A 20,557-nucleotide genomic window follows, 5' to 3' on the forward strand; every position below is an offset into this window, starting at 1 on the left:
AAATTTTAAACGCCAGAACCAAACGTCCAAAGACCCTGAGACTTACTGTTTTTGTTTTTGTTTTTGTTTTTTTCCTTCAGTAAATACCTAAAGATGAGAGGAAAAGCTCTGGCTTAGCGAATATATATCATTCACTTCCGTTTTAGGATGGTGTTTACCAAAATATCATAAATAGTTAATAGCAACTAGTGCTTCTAGCACTAGTGCTTCCTAGTGCTTCTAGCAAAAGGCAGTAAAAGGAGACAGAAACCTGAGCTGTGCAAGCCAAGGAGCTTTGCTTTGCATGTCATCATCCCGCCTCCCCTCCCCTCTTTAGGGGGTCCTGACTCACAATCATCAGAGACTGGGCCGCTGGATTCCAAACAGAAATACGACGAGCTCCAGTGAAACTAGGAATCCTTAGAATGGAACCAACAACGGCAGCTCAGATACTCAGCCGTCGCTGCACGGGGCCCGCCTGAGAGCTAAGAAACACCATGTTTTGGAGGAGGGACACGTATCACACATTCCAGCCCAGATTTTTATTTTACACTTCTTCTACAAAGCCTATAAAGCTTGCTAGAGATGAAGACGGTGAGGAACTCCATGCTCAAAGGGCACGAGGGTCTAAGACTGTTCATGAAGATCTTCAACTTGAAATCTCACACCCAGGCTCAGAGTTCAACCTACAAGCCTTCATACCAACAACGAACACAAACAAAATCCACATCTTTAGGGTTAATGCCGCCATGTTCTCTATACCAAACAAATGTCCTTCTTAATCTCTTTCTTCAAGACAACGACCACCCGAACGGATACGACGATTACTTCTCACGTTGTAAAATGTACCTAAGGTCATAAGCCTTTCTTACTCCCAGAAAAATACTCACAGAATTAATTATTCCTTTAAGGGCTTGAAATCCACCTTTCACAGGGAAAACTTGATCATTGGAATCAGCAATTCTTTCCAGCTTTAGAAAAAGCAGGAACATTTAATTAACAGGTAGTTGAGACATATACGTTTTATACACTTCATTACGTTTCAGTTATGTTCATTTGAAAAATTATACTACAGGATTAATTCACCAGGGCAGCCTGTCAGGGCTGAAGGAGATGCACTAGTGTTACTGCAAATGTATCACAATGAAATGAATCTGCCACAGGCCCTTTACACTGGTCTCAAGTTTGAATCTCAAAAGAGTGCACAGCTCTACTAGCTGTAAATGTCAAGAGACACAGGAATCTTAGTCATGTTTAACCAAAAATTTAAATGTAAAATCATCTGGGGAGCGGGGGGGGGGGGGGGGGGGGGAATACACACACACACACACACACACACACACACACACATATAAACCTTCAAAACTTAATGAAAAAGTCGGGGTTTGGGAATGAAAATATTAAAGATTTCCTCTAAACAGATTTCCCAAGTGCCTGCACTCCTAAGAGTCAAGTTTTCAATCAAACTAAAACACCTAAATACGACTGTCATAATAATCTTGTCAGTTGAGTTCAAGAAGGAGTATTCGTAATATTTTAATCCAAATGTGTGTTCTGTAATATTAGTTCCTTTAAACCAAATGAATATTCAAGAAACTTTAGAGTTTCATTTCTAGTAATGAAACCTATCAAAATCAGACATTATGGATGCAGAATTCAAAATCACTCTATAGAAAATGGTTAGCAACCAATTAGGGTCACAGAAAGCCACTGGTGAAAAGAGTCTGATGAACTCCCCTGAAGACAGTCACGTCGTTTAGATTGAAGTCTGCAGATCTGCTGCACTCACCTGAGCTTGTTCAAAGTCAAGAACACCAACACAGTAAACTCTAGCCCCAAATGACCTGGATATCTTTGCCTAGAGAGAGAGAGAAAGAGAGAGAGACCAGCGCAGGGCGGTCAGTATTACTCAAACATCCGGCTGTAAACACAGAGACACAGAGCAAAGCACACTGGGGTTGGAAGTACAGTTTCACTTCAATACTCACCTCTTTCTCTGCGTATGATGGCACCAGACCATCCAACTTTCCATCTGTCAGCGCAATTATGATACTGGAGGTTTTTAAGCCTCCTGCTTTCTGAATTTGTTCATTTGCCTGAAAATGAAGAATAATTATCCAACTAACAATTTAATCTTAACTTTTAACCAGCATGTTCCATCAAGCTGAATTTATGAGTCTGACAAAAGCAAAATATTACAGACTGGCTTTTAAAACAGGGTATTCTGTGTTAACTATTTTATTTGAAATATGCATAGATTTACATTATAGAGTAGTTAGTATTGGGTCTAAAGGATATACATTTTAAGCCTTGATTGACTAGTCTGAAAATAACCACACAGAAAATGAAAAATTCCTTAAAAAGCAAAATGCCATCCAAATTTTTCTTACCACCACAGTCAATCAGTCTCACCCTTAGAACTAAATGCATTTAAAAAAAATTTTTTTTAATTTTTTAAAGATAAACATGTAATGAGGTCTTAGAGTTTGACCAGAAAGTTAGAGTTTATTGCATTACAGAATAAGAAAACATTCTCTCCCATACTTAGAAATGTGAAGAACTTACTAGCTTTAGTCCTTCGTGAATGTATGTCTCTCCTACTGGTCTAACATCTTTTAAATCCTCCAAGCCTTTACTGATTTTGCTTCTGAAAAATATAAAATTAAACAAAAGAAAAATGAGCAAAGATCACAATAAGCACTTATCCAAAAACATGGCAATATTACAATTAAGATTTCTTCAGTAAGAGGAAAGAACATGGACTTTGAGGACATAACTTCTCACACTTTTTGCTATTTAATAAGTATTTAATAGCATTCATATTTTAACTACAAAAAATAAAAGTACTGGCAATGTGAAATACCTTGAAAAATCTAGGTCTATTCTAGGCATTTTTGAGCTGAGTACAGGTAACTTCTATCATATTTGTTTGACTAAATGCTAAGGAGTAAAACATTTTCCTTCATCTAAAACAAATGAGGACTGGGGCGCCTGGGTGGCTCAGTGGGTTAAGCCGCTGCCTTCGGCTCAGGTCATGATCTCAGGGTCCTGGGATCGAGCCCCGCATCAGGCTCCTTGCTCAGTGGGGAGCCTGCTTCTCTCTCTGCCTCTGCCTGCCTCTCTGCCTGCTTGTGCTCTCTATCTCTCTCTCTGTCAAATAAATAAATAAAATCTTTAAAAAAAATAATAAAAAAAAATAAAACAAACGAGGATTGTATAGGTCAGCTTAAGTGAAAAAGCATTTCTGAAACACTTACCCACTTCCCTACAAGCTGGAAATTTCTTTGTTATCTGTAAATTTCTGATGCACATTACTTAATCCTTACTTATAGAAATTCACAGTTTCTGTTTCCCAGAGTCGTGTGTCTCAGAATCTAGTCACACTCGCAGCATCTCCTTAATAGTTGGTTTAAAATCAGCCTACTGTGTACCTATCTTTAACTTCATTATACTCTTTTCTTAAGGTACCCCAAACATATCCACCATCAACTTCTACTACACAATAAATAACTTTGTCTCTCAAAAACTTTCTACTTTAAAATAATGTAACTAATTTAATTTAACTTAATGTAATGTTTTCACTTCTCAACTAGACTGGAAGTTTACAGTAGACGATCACTAGGTCTACCATTTATAATGTATCCTCCTACTCTCACTTACTAATTACTATGCCTTTTACAAGTAGTGTTCAATAAATTTTTCAATCTACCATAGGAAAAGATTCGAAATTTCACAGATGATGGAGTAAATTACTTACTTTTTAAGCTTGTTTTAACTAAAAAATTAGGTTTAGTAGCTACAGACACAACTTGAAACTGATTCTGTCTGTATGCAGACAAAACCAAGTATTTGGTATCTCCAAAAAATGAGTGGCAGTGTGTCCCCAAGCATCAATGTTTGCTGCCAAAAGGGAAATGAAAAAGACAACTGAAATTCAAGTTTACGTAAACAGATTTTGCACGGTAACATGGTAAAAAACGCCTTCTCCATTCAGTTCAGATTCACCTCACCCTTTCATTACTTCTAAGAACCAGACAACACCAGCAGAGGACTCGAGGCTACAAGAACTTGCCCTGCATGGAATTCAGAATTTTTCTGGAAGGCAGGACTCAGCTAGCTTATTTCACTGGAAGAAGAAGAGTACCCCTGGCTTTTCTACCCATAACCATACCTGACACCATAATATTCTAAGTAGCACGGAATTCCATCATTACATGGTCGTTGGAGGCAAAGTGTTCTTGCCAACAGTCACTAACACCAACACACATGAGCCCTGGTCTTCTCCCCTTTCAGTGGAACTACAGTCTGTCAGCCTCCACCAACCAGTGTCATTTTAGGGCAAAACAGGGCAAAACAAAAGCCAAAACAAGACAAGGCAGATCTCAGGCCTTCGAAAGATGCCAAGCAACTGAAAATAAGTTCTAAATTTGTCTGTTAGCAAACAGCTAATTGGGGAGTGGGGGAAGCAAAATGATGTTGTAGGTTAAAAAGAGAACTGATTCATCTAAACTGCAACTCTAAGAAAGCTCTAAAAAAAAGAAAAAAGTGGGGGATGATAAAAACAAAGGAAAAAATGCACATTATAAAGCTCAAATTCAACAACATCTTAGATCAACCTCACCAAGTTTGGTTTTCACGTTATGTCTCCAGCTACAGGAATTGTGATACTGAAACCACTTTGGTATTTGTTGTGAAGCTGTAGTCAAGGGTGCTGCTATCATAACACATAACATCCCCTCTAAGGTCCGTGGCAGAAGGTTCTCGTCATCCCTGAGTAATCACTACACACTTCCTCCTTTCTGCTAACTACAACTATGTCAACTGTTTCTTGCCCTAACTGTTGGGAAGCCCACAGTAAATTTCTTACTCATTCACAGAATTCTGCTAAGTTCCTATGGTTATCATATTGCTACATCCTCTTTTCCAAAATTTTAACTTCTCTTTTTTTATGTTATTATCTTTCTGCAATGTTGTGATGTTCGCTGCAGCTTCCGATACCCTTTGGAAAGAGGCAGAATTGAAACAAATTTAATGGGATATTAAACCTCTGATTTTTTTGTTGAGAACCAGTGGGCTACAATCTATAATCAACTCTTTTTTACATCGTAATTATATTGATTGGAGATACAGAGAGAAAGGGAGAGAGAGAGGCAAAAACACACTGACTTATTTTTTTTAATCCATGAACTAACACATTCCATTCTGTCAGTATCTCTCCAATTTCTCTGCTGAGTAGGAGAAGGAAGAGATAAAAGGGAAGGGAAAGGACAGGACAGACAAGAGGAGAAGGGAAGGAAACACAGCAACCGCACCACCGCACACGGGGACACATCAATGGCTTTTCTCCATCCATAGAACACTCCGGATTTTGGAAGGTGTCCATGTCATAACTCAAATAAATATATATTGTAAAGAGTGACATAATAAAATTATTGGCAGAGAATTCTGACTTGCCCAACTAACATAATTAAGGCACTATTTTTTTTAAGTACCTTCTGCTTGTGACTAAGGATATTATGTTTATACAATACATTTGTACAGTACTTGAACTTTCCAAGGGACAACCTCTTAACTTTCCAGATTTCAAAACTCTTTCTAGATTTCACTCAATGTACGTGCACCTGCTCAGGGCCTCCCACAGCTGAGCACTGAGTCTGCATGGTGGGAAAGAGCAGGGCTCCCAGCCGGCCGCACACAGCTCTACATCTTATCTACATCTTCGTGCTACACCGTGCCTGTCACTGGGATCACCAAAGGGCGTTAAAAAAAAAAAAAAAAAAAATCCCTCCTGGGCTCTAACTAAAGAGATTCTAATTTACTTGTGGTCTGTAATACATTCAGTTTTTTTTTTTTTAATTCCCCAGAGTATTCTAATGTTTACCCAGAAATAAGAACCTCTGATCGAATCTTCTATTTTTTACACATATTTTATTTATCTGAGAGATAGTGAAAGAGAGAGAGACAGAGCACGAGACGGGGGAGGGTCAGAGGGAGAAGCAGACTCCCCCGCTCACCAGGGAGCCGGCCAGAGGCCTCGGTCCTGGGACTCCGGGATCATGACGGGAGCCAAAGCAGACGCTCCACCAGCCAAGCAACCCAGGCGCCCACCTCTGATCTAATTTAAAAACCTTTCCATGTTATTGGAACGCTCTTTTCCTTAAGTATTTTGCCAGTCAGTCTTCCACTGAAAGGGTTTGGGGGTAGCTAGGATAATTTTTTTTTAACTATAAAACACAGTTTCTCAAACGGTACAGCTTATAGCCAGAGAGACCTTAGATTAATTCCAAGCCCTATCTTGTTTCTTCATCTGTAAAACAGGGATGAAAATATCTCCCCCACGGGGCCATTGTGAGGACATAAGAAGTACTGAGTAAGTTACAGGTACTGAGTTAGTTGTAGGTACTACTGCTGTTCAGCTGGTATCAGTCATTTCCCATGTTCGTAGGGTTTTGTTGACCAGGTTACTTTCTCCTCGATTCCAAGGAGCACTCCCTCAGCAAATTGAGAGTTGGAACAGTTTGATACAGAAACCAGAAAGAAGGCGCACCTGCGTGGCTCAGTGGGTTAAGCCTCTACCTTTGGCTCAGGTCATGATCTCAGGGTCCTGGGATCGAGCCCCGGAATCGGGCTCCCTGCTCAGCAGGGCGCCTGCTTCCCCTCTCTCTCTGCCTACTTGTGATCTCTCTCTGTCAAATACATAGATAAAATCTTAAAAAGAAGAAGAAGAAGAAACCAGAAAGAAGGAGGAGGGAAAGGTGTTACATGCAACTCTGGTGGAGAAGGTCCTGGGAAGAAGTCAGGTGGGCTTGTGCAATGAGGGAGGAAGACCTGCAGACTGGAGCAAATCCGAGGTGAGCTGAACGTCTGGTTCTACAACTAATAAACCGCACCCACCAGCCGTTTACTGTCTCAGTTTCCATCTCCATAAAATGTAAATAATAATGCCTGCCCAGCTGGGATTTCATTCATTCATTTTACAGATATTTTGGGGGTGCCCACTATGATGTTTATAACATAATGTGACTTGGAAGCTTTGAGCATTCAGAAGGTAGCAGGTGCCTGGACAGAGCGGGGTAGCAGAAGAGAGACAAGAGAAAGAGAGTGTGCAGGACCCAGAACAAACTCTCCTCCCCACAGGTTCTCCTTTCCACCACCACGTTGCTCTTCTGGAAAACCTATCATATCGCAACGCATATAAAGTGTTTGGTACAAAGGTTATCAGTGTACACTACCACCATCAGATGGTATTAGTTATTAATATTAGTTATTAATAGTAATATTAACAGATATGAGTTATAATTCTATAATTCCCTTATCACATCGTGCGAGAGGGATCGAGTGAGGTTTCCACCAGCCCACCCTCGTCACTCTGCACCCAGGCTTGCAGCACCCAGGTCTAGTAACCGGGCCTTGGCCTCAATTCTCAACCCTTGCACCTCCTAGTTTTGCAACTCTGGGTAAGTTAGGTAGCCTCTCTGGTCCTCCATTTCTCCCATCTGAAAAATGGGGGTGATGACAGTACTTACATAGCAGAATTTAATCAAAATGAAAGGTTCTATCCCATGTAGAACTCTTCGTATACCTCACAGCACGCAGGAGTCAATTATCAACACCCACTGTTTATACCTTTGCTCTACTCTGGTCTCTTTATCCATAGAAGGAAACTCAAGGACGAATTATCAGCTTTGTTAGTCAGTTCAGAAGCCTCATTTGGGAGCGATCCCTTTACTCCTTCCTCGCAAAACACACCATTTTAAAACTTTATATTAAATTACACAAACAACAAGTCACATCCATTAAGTGTGGACTATCGCTCTTGAATAAGAATAAAGAGTTGAATACCAACAACCTCAAAATGTACTTCTTTCATAGCGGAAATTTTTAAGATATTTTTAAAAATTTGCAGTCATTTCCAGTTAAGAAAACTTCCATCCCCACAGTGCACTAGAAAGTATCTGACCTTTTGTTAATTTGTAAGTCCTTGATAGTTGAAATTTAATAATACTTTTTAAAATCATGGAGGTAAAGTAAAATGTGCCTATCTATGCTAACATGATTCAAGAAGAACATAATGGTAATGTTAAAAATATAAAAGTAAAAGAGATGTATTAATGTTGTTAATAAACAAATTATTTTCATTTATGGAAAAGAATAAAAGAAAGGAAGAGGTTAATAAAAAATTATAAAAGTAAAGGACACTTCACATTCAAAATTTACTGAGAGGGATAACAGGTCACACTCGAATCTAAAAACTAGAGCCCAAACTACCAGTGTAATTTTTTATTTTGGTTATATACAAGGGTTATATTTTTTCTCTAAGCTGACATGTTTACATCTCTTTTGAAAGAGATGCATCTTGGAGTTTCGTTATTACTTTTCACAGAACCTACAGTAGGTGACCTCCAATACAACCTCTGTCAACTCCTTCCCACTCCCTATAGGCCCATTGTCCCATCAAGAGCCGGCATTTATGTCCTCCCCACTTGAATCTGGCCTCGTCCCGCTACTGCCTCGCCATAGGATAAGGCAGAGTGATGCTCGTGGCCATCTGAGTTCAAGCCTTAAAAAAATGGGGACTTTGTGTCCTTCATCTTGTAATACTTGCTGCTGGAATGCTCTGTCTTGGAACCCAGTCATCATACCGCGAGAAGCTGTGCCACATAAGGAGGTCCCATGGAGGAGAACCACATCATTCCACCACACAGCTCTAGCTGAGCTCCAGAATAACAACCAGCCTCTAAGACGACAGCATCAGGTCACATCACATGGGGCAGAGGAACCTCCCAGCCACGCCATCCACCACACAGTTGTGAACGGTAATAAAACGGCTGTCGTGTAAGCCACTAAGTTTCGCGGTGTGTTGTCACGAATCAAAACCTGCTTATTGCTCATAGAACACGTCTCGCTGAGGCCAACACATGCCGATGTCTCTGCGGTCCAGAGTCCAGACCAGCGAATCCCAGGCAGCGGCCCTAGATTCAAAAACAGCCGCTGACACAACGCTCCGCACAATCTGGGTTTTGTGAAAAAATTCTCTCCAGCGTAGTCTACGCTTACCGAAGCGTGGCGCGTGGGTCACACCCGAAGTCCACACCGGCCGCCTGGGTGCACGCTTTACCCCGCTTCCCCGCTCGGTGAGTCAGGAGAAACCGACCTCCGCGTCTGACCACCTGGGTGCACCAGGTGCGTCTCCCAGGTACGGGTAACCACGCGGTCCATGCTGCAGACCATCAGGCAGATGCGGGGCTGCCCTGAAAGTAACCGTTAGCACATCCACGACGAGAATCTGAGCTGCTGCCTTGCCCGGACCTCTCGGGATTCGCTCGATGTGTGGCCCAAGCCGACTCTTCTAACCAGGAGGAACCACTTCTCTAATACAATTCACAACAACAAAAACTACATTCACTTCCTCTCACCGCATCACTGGTTTGTAAGAGAACACGCCTCTGAATTATGACAAAGTCTGACTAATTATGAAAAGCAGAGAAGGGGGAACATGGCAAGCCGGTCCGAGGCACGACAGTGGTGAGCGCTCATGCTCCGGGGTCGCACCGGGCGTGAACCCCGGCCCCAAATACTGAGCTGTGTCACTTCGAGCAAATTCATCTGGCCTCTCTGAACTACGGTTCGAATCCTGCCGCCCGGGGATGAAATGATGGTGGTGTACACGGATAACCTCCGAACTCCTTCTCAGCCTGAGACCCCGGCCCACACCATGCATCACAAGCACGTAATTGTCCTAACATGGTGACATGGTAGGAACGATTAGCTCCTTCCAACGGGCAAGAGAACCGGCCACCAAGAAGTGAAATTACTTGCCCAAGGTCACGCAACTAGTATGTAGGTTCCATGTCTACCTGACTCAAGGTCCACTCCTGGTGATTTCATTTTAACAAGGAGCCTTCAGGATCCCCCAAGGTAGCGACTGGATATGTGTTCTTTCTGAATGCTCTCTCTTTCCAACTCCCAAATTCCATTCTGTCCTCAAGACAGCTGTCTCTGGCTAAAGAAGCCAGTAACATTTTTTTCTCACTTGAGCATTTGGGGTTTTTTTTTGTTTTTGTTTTTTTACAAATAATAATGTTGAAATAAAACTGAATCGCCACGGTGTACGGAAATTTAAAAAATGAAGGTTCTCCCCACCTTGATTCTCACTAAGACAGTATCATTGTCAGCAGTCTGTTGTGTATCTTCCAGACTTTCTTCCATGCATTTATGACCACCCACCCACCCACACACACACACACAAAACATAAAAACAGTTAAAGACTATTTTGTTTTTATTTTAGAAAAACAAAATCATACTTAACAGAGTGTTCTGCCACCTGCTTTTCTCAATTAATGTATCTTAGATATATTTTCATGTTAATACACATGGATTTTTCTTTTCATGACTACACAGCATCCCATTCTATATTTTTTTAATTACACCAATCGAAACACATTTAGACTGAATGCAATGTTCACTATTAAGAACAACACTGCAGGGTCCAACTTTGCATAGACCTATCTTTGCACACTGGTGCTAGGATTGTGGAACACAGTCCTAAAAAGCAGAATGGCTGATAGGAACCTTCTAAACTTTTACAGATACTGCCAAGTTTCTGTGTAAAATTAATGAACCGATTTATAAGCTACCAATTCCTATGAAGGGCTGTTTTATCACAAGTAAATTTTTAATTCATATTTTAAGGAATAAGAAGAAATCTTTTCAAATTACAGAAATGTATATATTCTCTAAACTTAATCAAATGACTTCTCCCTTTAATTTCCTGTAAGTCTGCCGCAGGAATATTTTTTCTTAAGGAATTGATCATTGTGCTCAGGTCAAACAATTATATGACTTTTTCAATTTGGGAACAAATACTCTAAAAAGAGAGTTGAAAATGTTTCCTACAACAGTAGGAAAGAAACTTAGCAAATCTAAGTCATCATTTATCATGTCCCAGAGAGAGAAAATATATTATAATATTATAAATATATTATAATAGTTAATAATAATAACTACTATAATATATTATAGTAGTTAATAACCCAGGTTCTAGAGTCGGACCAATTCAACCATTCACCCAGCAAGCATTTGTTGAGTATCTACCATGTGCCAGGCTCTGCTCTGGTACTGAACACATGAGCAAGACAAAGAAGACAAAGGAGACCCTCTGCCCTCACGCAATTTACGTTAGGGCAATGGAGATCAAAATAAATTAACAGAATAATTTCAAAAAGTGATAAACAAATAGACTATCGTGACAGATTTCTGAGGAGGAGGCCCAGAGCGCCTATAGACTTGATGGCCGGGCTTAGGGTCTCAGAGGAGGGGACACCTGGGATGATGCCTAGATAATAAGAATGAGCTGGCCCGGGGAAGTCCTGGGCAGAGAAAGAGCAAAATTCATAAAGTGGGAACAAGCCTGGCCTGTTCAAGGAACGGAAAGCCTAGTGGGCTAAACTGTGGTGGCACACAATGTGGTAGGAGAGGGTTGCGTAAGGGCAATCAGGTAGGGCTTTTAGGCCACCGGGAGACATGGGCTTTCCATTCCAAGCCGTTAGAACTGTCGTAAGCACGAGAGGGGCATGTGCTACCTTATACTTTAAAAGACCATTGTGGCTAATTATACCCTCACCATGTATTAACTGTATGTCCTTGGATAAGCTACATTACCTTTCTGAGCTTCCATTTCCTCATTTGTAAAGTTAAGATAATAATAGTAAGTATTACGTGTATTAATATGAGGATTAAATGAGGTAATGAATGGAAAGCATTTTGCACACTGCCTAGCACATAATAACTGTTCACTAAATGTTTTCAACTAAATCACTTTCACATCATTAAGATCATATTGAATAGAACTGAGCATAATTCACTATCCCCAATTATGTAGCATAATAACTAAAAATATCCTTTAAAATTACTCTTGATTCAGGTTCTCTAATATTGAAAGGCCAGATGTGTCCATATTGAATCAACACAGAACTTTCCTCTTATCTGATCCTATAATGCAGCCCTGAGCTATTTATTTTTTTAAAAAATTTTATTTATTTATTTGAGAGAGAGAGAGAGAAAGAGAGAGAGAGAGCATGAGAGGGCAGAAGGTGGGAGGGAGAAGCAGACTGCCCGCGGAGCTGGGAGCCCGATGCAGGATTCGATTCCAGAACTCCGGCATCACAACCTGAGCCGAAGGCAGTGGCGTAACCAACTGAGCTGCCCAGGCGCCCCAGCCGTGAGCTATTTAAGTGCATTTGCACACTCCTTACTCTCACACACACTAGATTACTCATCTTTGTGTTGCCCCCAGAGCCCATAATTCTCAATACATCATGTATAAGGTGGGCAAGCACGTAAGTAGATAAGCAGATGAATGAGCTAACGGATACACAGAGGACAAAAATCATGGGGCAAGAGAAGAGAAGAGAGTGTCTCAAACTGAAACACTTAAAAGGGTAAAGTTTGTGTATTATGAGTATATAAAATGTAGAACTGATCATATCTTGCCAAGTTTATTATTCTATTCATGTACTTACAGAGTATTGAATGCCATGCTGAAATTCTGTAAGACACTGCTCTGTCATAAGGACTCAGTGCCTTCCAATCTTCTTCATCTCTACCGAAAACACTTAGCAACACTTTGAGAAACATGAAAGAAGTACTTCTCATAATAACCGAAGGAATGAAGAATTATAAGCAATAGAACCAAAACTCTGGAACCTGCTGTGTGTCTCATTTTATCAGGTCTCTGTGTGATGTGATCTAGGACATCAAGAAAGTTTATAGGTAGAATTCCATTGTCTATGCTTTGAAACAAAGATCCACAATAGTTGTGGAAATATTTGTTCGGTTTTGTATCTAAATATGGGAGCTGTTTCTACACACTTGAGAGCGCGTAATGGAGGAAAAGTGACCCTCCACCCAAATACCCAGGACAGAGACACTCGAGAAATTACTGATTTAATAAAATAAAATTAGTAAAAGAACAACTAGGAGTAGAAAATAATACCCTTTAATGGAAACCGTTTGTGATATACAAAGTACTTTTCCCTGCATTGTCTTATTTTGATCTTAACGAAAACTCTCTTAAGAAAGCAAAGAAGAGTATCAACAACATTTAAAAGAGAAAGAAAGAAAACGTGGCCAATTCTGTCTGCAGTTTGCACACATAAAAACTGACACACTGAGCAGATGATCGGCCCCACGTCTCTGAATCAGGAAGCGGCACAGCTGTAATTCTAACCTAGGCCTTCTTAGTGTACTTTCTGCCACACCACACTAATTCAGCATGCCACAGATAGTACAATTCATTAAAAATGAATATATCATTATTTACAAAGAGTCAGAGGAGTGAACTGTATATAAGTTCAAGTAGCATTACTCACATCCCTCCTAGATTATAAATCCTTTTAAGCAGGACGATTATCCCTTTATGTAAGCATCATTCCTCCCTAATCATGAAAACACTACATATTCCCTAGATTAAATAATAATAATAATAATTGTAGTAGAAATGGAGGGTAACAAGAACTTCCATCTCTTGAATACACACGCACCGGGCTCTGTCCTGCGGTCTCCACATTCACAGACCTCATTCTACAACAGTCGTATGACGCAGATATTGTCACCATCCTCACTGTCATCATTACATAAATGGACAAAACTGAGGCATGAAGAGGTTAAATTATCTTGTCCTTGACCATTTGACTAGGAAACTGGTTCAGTGACTCTCAACTGCAACTCTCAATCTGCTACCTCTTCCGAGAGAAGCCTCTTTACCCCAGTCCTCTGCTCTGTGAGAGGCCCCCCATGATAAAGGAAGACTCTCCAAATTAGATTAACACTTTAATCCCTTTCCCTGCGTTTCTAAGCAATACCAGTTTGGTTGGCTAATCACTACACTCATCTTCCAAGTGCTGGAGGACCCCTATGGGAAGTGCCTACAGAGAACCTGGTAGCACAAGCAGGTGACGACTGCGTCTGCTCTGTGTCTGGGGTTATGCTGAGGGCTTTTCCCTACATTTGTGCTCAGTAAATGTTGAACGGTCCATTCCTTCTCCTAATGAATAGACCCCATTAGGAGATCTAGCTGCATCTTTGAAAATTAAACTGGGTGATGAAAAAAATTTCTTTTCTTGGAAGCAAAGGTATTGCATGTGGGTTATAAGGAACTACTGTTGTTCTGACACCGAGATGTACACAAGAAAGTACGGAAGGAAAGTGTCAACGAGAAGACGGAGGTCGTGAGCGGGACGCACCATCTACAGAGGTATTTCTTCTCCAGAAAAAGCAAAACTTAAAGCACAAATAAATTAGAAGTTTATATATATATATCCATATGTATGGATATATATACACACACATATATATACACACATAATGTGTATATATGTGTGTGTATATATATATCTATATACACACACATAATTTTCCAAATTAATTCTGCAACGTATAAGTAAGTTCTCTCCCTGAGTTTCTTTAAATATTATGGTTCCTTAACCAGAGCTTAAGTAAAAAGTTGAAAGAAACAAAATACATAAATAAATATTACATTTTCTTGACACTTTTTTTTAATATTTTATTTATTTATTTGACAGACAGAGATCACAAGTAGGCAGAGAGGCAGGCGGAGAGAGAGAGAGGAGGAAGCAGGCTCCCGGATAAGCAGAGAGCCCGATGCGGGGCTCGATCCCAGGACCCTGGGATCATGACCTGAGCCGAAGACAGAGACTTTAACCCACTGAGCCACCCAGGCGCCCCTCTTGACATTTTTTTTAAGATTTTATTTATTTATTTGACAGAGATCACAAGTAGGCGGAGAGGCAGGCGGAGGGTTGGGGGGGAGCAGGCTCCCCGCTGAGCAGAGAGCCCGATGCGGGGCTCGATCTCAGGACCCTGAGATCATGACCTAAACTGAAGGCAGAGGCCTTAACCCACTGAGCCACCCAGGCACCCTTATTTTCTTGACATTTTTAAAGAAAAAATTAATTTATTAAAAAAAAAGCTGTATTCAAGTATAGCTTTTCAGAAATCCACATATTATGCAAAACAAAGTACACCAGCCTCCCTTATTAAAATAACAGTTTGGAGAAATATGATTTGAAAAGAATGCTAACCCATCCATTCATTCAACAAGAACTGAGCAAAAACTATCTTTTCATACTTTGTGTTAAGTAAAGTAGATACAAAAATGAAGAAGAAAATCTCCCTTCCCACTCTGGAACTCATAGTCTACTATGCAAAACTGATCCAATGGAAAGTAGCCATTCTTTAAAACATGTCAGTGACTACTTCTAACTTGTCACTGGTTTCAGATGACATAGAAATGGTCATATGAAAAACTACAGCAGTGACTTGGAAACACCACATCTTTCACAAGAATATATATATTTTTCATTTATAGGTATAATCTTTATATTTGTATTTATATATATTTATATATACTTAAGTATATAAGATATGTATTTTTACATATACTTACAGTTTATATGTTATATTTTATATTACATATATAGTAAATTTATTACATAAATTAAGTATGTATATAATAAAAAATAGAAAGCAAGTTCCTTTGGATCTCAGAGTAAGACAAAAGATGTGGGATATCTGCTGAATCTAGTAAATTATCCAGAGATCTGTATCTTTCTCCTCCCTGATGTTCTGCAAATTCCTAGTAGATTAATATATTACATTTAAACAAGACAGATGTAGAACTACTTATAGTACCAGAGAGGAGGAAAGTTGGGAAGTAGCGAGTACCCAACTAAGGGAGGTATCTGGGTTTCACTGTACATTCCACAGCCCACAAGAGTGATATTGATTTTCAGATTATCTGCTCTTTTCTATTCCTCACACCTCCTTTCTCCTCTATTAGTGAACAGAGCCGAATTGTCTGTGCATTTGCTTGACTCCACTGGGAGGCCTGAATCACCACTTGGAAATATCAATCATTCCTTCAAGATTAGTCTCTACTAAAAGCCTACAGTGAAATGATAATGCACTAACCTGTCTCCAGTTAATGGCAAAATAATGGTTGCTTGAGAAGAAAACACAATGAAGGATAATCTCATTTCAGGGCTGCAAAATAAGAAAAGAGGCAGTTAAAACAGTTTTAAAGAAATATTGATATAATACAGATACATGGCTATGAAGTCTCAGTTAAAATCCGACTCTGATGGTCCAGGCTTCTTCTAAATGGGACTTCCTAAATAGATACACTGACTCTGCCTGACATTACTGTGAAGCCAGCCTGGGATTAGTCATTGCATCTCAGCACTCAAACCATCCTCCACGACCCCTAAGGCCGCTCAGGGAAGAGACTAACTAGAAAGATGCGTTCTGGGCCGATGTAAAATCTTTTCAAAGAAAATACTTCTTCCCTTCAGTATTTTCCCTGTTCTAGCTCATCTCCTTAAAGAGGCCAGGCCCTTCTAAGCGGTTGTCATTAGCAACATTTAAGGGCCAGAGAGCAGTCAGTTTGATTAAATTACCACAATTATGATATGAGTTCAGACAAAAGTGATCCCGAAGTAAGAAAACTTAACGAGTATCAGGGACAATGGGAAAGAGACTCACAAATCAGTTTCGATCAGACATTTTTCTATTGTCCAAGTCTCAAACATCATACTGCCAACCGGCAAGCCCTGGCCCAGCTAGCTATATCTCGTTAGCTTTAGGCATGTATCTCACAGACCGGTTCTTGTCTCCAAGACACTCTCAACTATGACCAAGCTCTGCAACTGAAGACAGGAAACCAAGATCTATAAACTGAGGATCAGAATGATTTCAAAGGCTCTTCCATATTTAAAGACATTCTCATCCAGTAATCGGCCTTTAGTCACTTTCTACAACATATTATGAGTTAGTAACTAAGCAACTAAATTTGAGCCAGAGAACTGTGTAGCATAGAATTGCAACTTGCAAACCAGACCAAATAAATAAAAGCCCCGCTTTTTCAAAATGTTGTATTGAAATGATCCATTACTTTCAATCAAAATCTATGTGATACTCTCTGCACACTCTCAGATTAAATCAGAAAATTTATAAACCGTCTCTACTGCCTTTCACATTTAAAGATATAGGGCCTTATTTATTTTTCTTTCCTAGACAGTTTTACTTCAGACCCTGTCCAGAAATGAGAGTGTTATACTTGGCTTTTAAGCAGGAGACTGATGATTGAACATGGACAAGCATACATTTTTATAGGGATAAGTTTACTGCTGCCAATAACTGAAAGCAAGGATTGCCTAGGCCTCTACAGATTGTTTGAAGTTACTTACAACATGACTTTCAAAATGTTTTGATCATCCAAGCCTGTTTTACAGAAAACATTTGGGCTAACAAGACTGAAAGAAGCAATATTTAATGATACAGCTCCTTTTTGTGTCCTTTCCATTATCTTGATAAACTTGCATTTGCTCACTGCATTAAAAAAAAAAAAAGAAGAAGAAGAAGAAGAGGAAGGAGAAAAAAAAAAAGGCTCAAAAGCCTGGTGTTCCAGGGTTATTTTTAAATAGAGATGCCACTAATTCCTAGTTATCCGTAAATAAGAGAGTAGACTGCACCTCAGAGCGGTTATGCCTGTTATAGGAGAAAACCCAGTCTCTCCTAGTAAGGCTTATTGCATATATAGAACAGTTAAATTTTAAACCAGCCACACACCCACACATCGGGTAAACACGAGTCCTCTCTTTAAACACACACAAGCATCTTTTCTGGTAGTGGGTTATTAACACATGTTCATTTGAAGTTTACCAACACTTTTTTTTTTTTTTAATGAGGACCTCTACGATGTTAAGAATTGTGTGGAAAGAAAAATACATTATGGATACTATTAGCATAAAATTTGTTTAATGTGATAAATTATGAGAAAGTGTAACTGAAATTCAAAACAGATGAAAATTCAGAAAGGAAAAGACATGTGTAATAGTATTTGAAGATGCCTCCCCAGGGCCTGAGCCAAGTTTCTGGGATCCCCACGAAATAACCCTGAACAACTGAAGAGCCGCCCTGGCAACCGCACGCGTGTAGCTATGGCCTGGAGGCACCTAAAAATCAACATTTCAGGGGAGGCTTTCCCTGCAGAAGGTCTGGAAACGGGAGCCTCTTACACTTGGGGCTACTTCCCTGCACCTCCCCCTCCCGGCCTGCGAAAGGAAAGGGAAGCAGGGGTACCTCACGAATCTCTCCGTGAGCTGCTGCACAAAGTTGTAAATTTCGATCCAATTATTGGCCACACTCCCAGACCTGCGGAGGGAAACTGAGCTGGTCAGAAGCAAACAAAAACACAAAAACAAAACAGGTACGTGGGGGCAACCGGGCCTGTACCTCAAGCAAAGTTACAGTCCCGGCGCTGGACTCGGGGTGGCTCCCCGGGTCCTCTCGGCGCCTGAGCTTCCGGGAAGCCCCCCGCCCTCGGGGACCACCTGCCCAAGCGCTCGGAGCAGGATCCCGCCTCCTCGAAACAAGCACAACCTTCCTTCCCGGGAAACGCAAACCGCCTGGAGTCTGTCGACCCTGGGGCTTTGCAGCCTTCGGGGGTAGCGCCGGGACCAGGATGGGACCCCGCGAACCGCAGCCAGCTCGAGGGGGCGAAGGCAGAGGGGCCGAGGGCAGGCCCGTCCGGGCTGCGGGATGCAGACGGCCACCCCCGACACTCGGCCCCTTCCCCAGAGGCCCCAGGACGGGCCCACGGCGCCCCCCGACCCCCCGAGAGCCCCCGCCCCGCCGGCACAGACGGGAGAGCTCTCGGCCCTCGCACGGGGACGCACGGAGCCCCGCCGTCGGGCCCCGGCCCCCTCCCCAGGGGGGAGCAGCTCCGTGTCCCCCCCACGGCCCCTCCACCGCCGCCGCCGAAGACCCCGGACCCCCGCGCCCCCAGCACTCACTTGTCCAGCACGAAGTAGAGGTCGAAGGCTCTCGTGCAGGACGGCTGCTCCGGGACGCTCGCCGGCGCCCCAGCACCGCCGAGCAGCAGCAGCCACAGCCCGGGGACCAGCCAGCTCCCGGGACTGCGGGCCGGGGACAGCCCCGCCACCATCCTGCGGCCGCGCCCGCTCCCAGCGCCCTCGTCCCGGCTCGGCGGGGGACGGCGAGCGGCCGGAGTGCGGGGACGCGCCCCGGGGCGGGGGACGGCGAGCGGCCGCGGCGGCGGGACCGGCGGACGGACGCGGGGGGGCGGGCGCGGAGGGAGGTCCCAGCAGGACAAAGGGAGACGCGGCCGCCGGAACTCCCGACGACGGCCCTGAAGCGCGCGGCCCCGGGCTCCGAGCGCGGCCGCAGCCCCTGAGGGCCCGAGGGCAGCCCCCGCCCCGGCCGCAGCGCCGACGCCCGGCGGCCGCCCGGGACGCGCGGAGCCCCGCGAACTTGGAGCGCGGCCCCCGCCCCCGGCCCGGCCCGGTCGCCCCGCACCGCACACGCGCCCCCGGGCTCCGCGCTGGCGCCGGCCGCTCCCCTGCGTGCGGGAGGCCGAACGGGCCCGGGCTCGGCGCAGAGTGGCCGCTCGGCCGGGCCGGGAGGGGTCGGGCCGGGCCGTCCGGGTCTGGGTGCGCGTCCGGGGGCGGGGCCTGCGCCGCAACCACACGCGCCCGTGGGCCCCGCGGGGGGGCCGGACTCCGAGGGCTCCAACAGCGGCGGCCGCCCCGACCCACGGGCCTGCGGACCGGCCCACGCCGCTGCGCCCGGCCCTCGGGGACCCGGGCAGCGCCTCGGGGCGGGGCGGGGCGGGCTCGTCCCCGCCGCGGGCGCTCCCGCCGCCGCCCGAGCCGCCGGCCGGGACCAGGCCGCTTCCTCCTCGCCCGCAGCCCCGCGGTGAGCCTTCGGCGCGAGCCCAGACAGGGGTGCGGGCAGCGGGGAGGGGGTGGAGGCCAGGCCCCGGGCAGAATTCTAGGAGCGGAAAGTTGTGCCCCCGAAATAACCCCTGCAACCGTCATGTGTCCCAGATTCCGGAAAATTTAAAAACTTTATCTTGCAGCCAACGAGGCCCTCGCGGCCGCACTCCTGCAGGGGCTGCAGCGCGAGCGACTCCGGCCCCCGCCCCTGCACGCGGCCGCCCCTCCGCCCGCCCCGCCACCTGCGACTTCGCCTCCCCGCGTGGACACCGGCGGTTAGAACCTGCGGCCTCGCTCGCAGGAACACGAGGTGTCCCCCCTCCTTCGCGTGTCATCGAAGTCGATGCTTCCTGAGAACAAGTTCTGTAGTGCGGACCCGCATGCTGCCCTTCCCGCCCCTTCTGTTTGTGGCCAGGCTGTCGGGTGCAGGGAACTGCCCCTCGACGTGGTCTTCCGCGCACCACCACATTCGGAAGCGCTTTGGCGCCGGGAACCAGTCCCTTTAAAAAGATGCCCCGAGCGCCTGGGTGGCTCAGTGGCTTAAGGCCTCTGCCTTCGGCTCGGGTCATGATCTCAGGGTCCTGGGATCGAGCCCCACATCGGGCTCTCTGCTTGGCAGGGAGCCTGCTTCCCCCCTCTCTCTCTGCCTGTCTCTCTGCCTCCTTGTGATCTCTGTGTGTAAAAAATAAATAAATAAAATTTTAAAAAGATGCCCCGAATACCACTGTGCGTTAGGCCCTGCTCAGCACAAGACAAGGCCCGC

At 43.9% G+C, this 20,557-nt stretch overlaps 1 protein-coding gene across 1 annotated transcript in view; it reads right to left on the reverse strand.

Annotated features, from left to right (window-relative positions):
* The window catches only part of ANTXR2 (ANTXR cell adhesion molecule 2), a 145,748-nt gene extending 126,529 nt beyond the window's left edge, over positions 1 to 19,219 (reverse strand). The window contains exons 1-7 of the mRNA XM_080797136.1: positions 18,853 to 19,219; positions 18,140 to 18,211; positions 15,971 to 16,042; positions 2,545 to 2,626; positions 1,968 to 2,075; positions 1,769 to 1,837; positions 870 to 950 (exon numbers count right to left, since the gene is read on the reverse strand). Coding sequence (XP_080653262.1) covers positions 870 to 950; positions 1,769 to 1,837; positions 1,968 to 2,075; positions 2,545 to 2,626; positions 15,971 to 16,042; positions 18,140 to 18,211; positions 18,853 to 19,004 — 636 coding nt within the window. The 5' untranslated portion in view covers positions 19,005 to 19,219. The remainder of the gene's footprint in view (positions 1 to 869; positions 951 to 1,768; positions 1,838 to 1,967; positions 2,076 to 2,544; positions 2,627 to 15,970; positions 16,043 to 18,139; positions 18,212 to 18,852) is intronic.
* Between the last annotated feature and the right edge of the window lie 1,338 nt (positions 19,220 to 20,557).

This window comes from Martes martes (assembly GCF_963455335.1).
Source record: "Martes martes genome assembly, chromosome: 2".
Classification (NCBI taxonomy): domain Eukaryota; kingdom Metazoa; phylum Chordata; class Mammalia; order Carnivora; family Mustelidae; genus Martes; species Martes martes.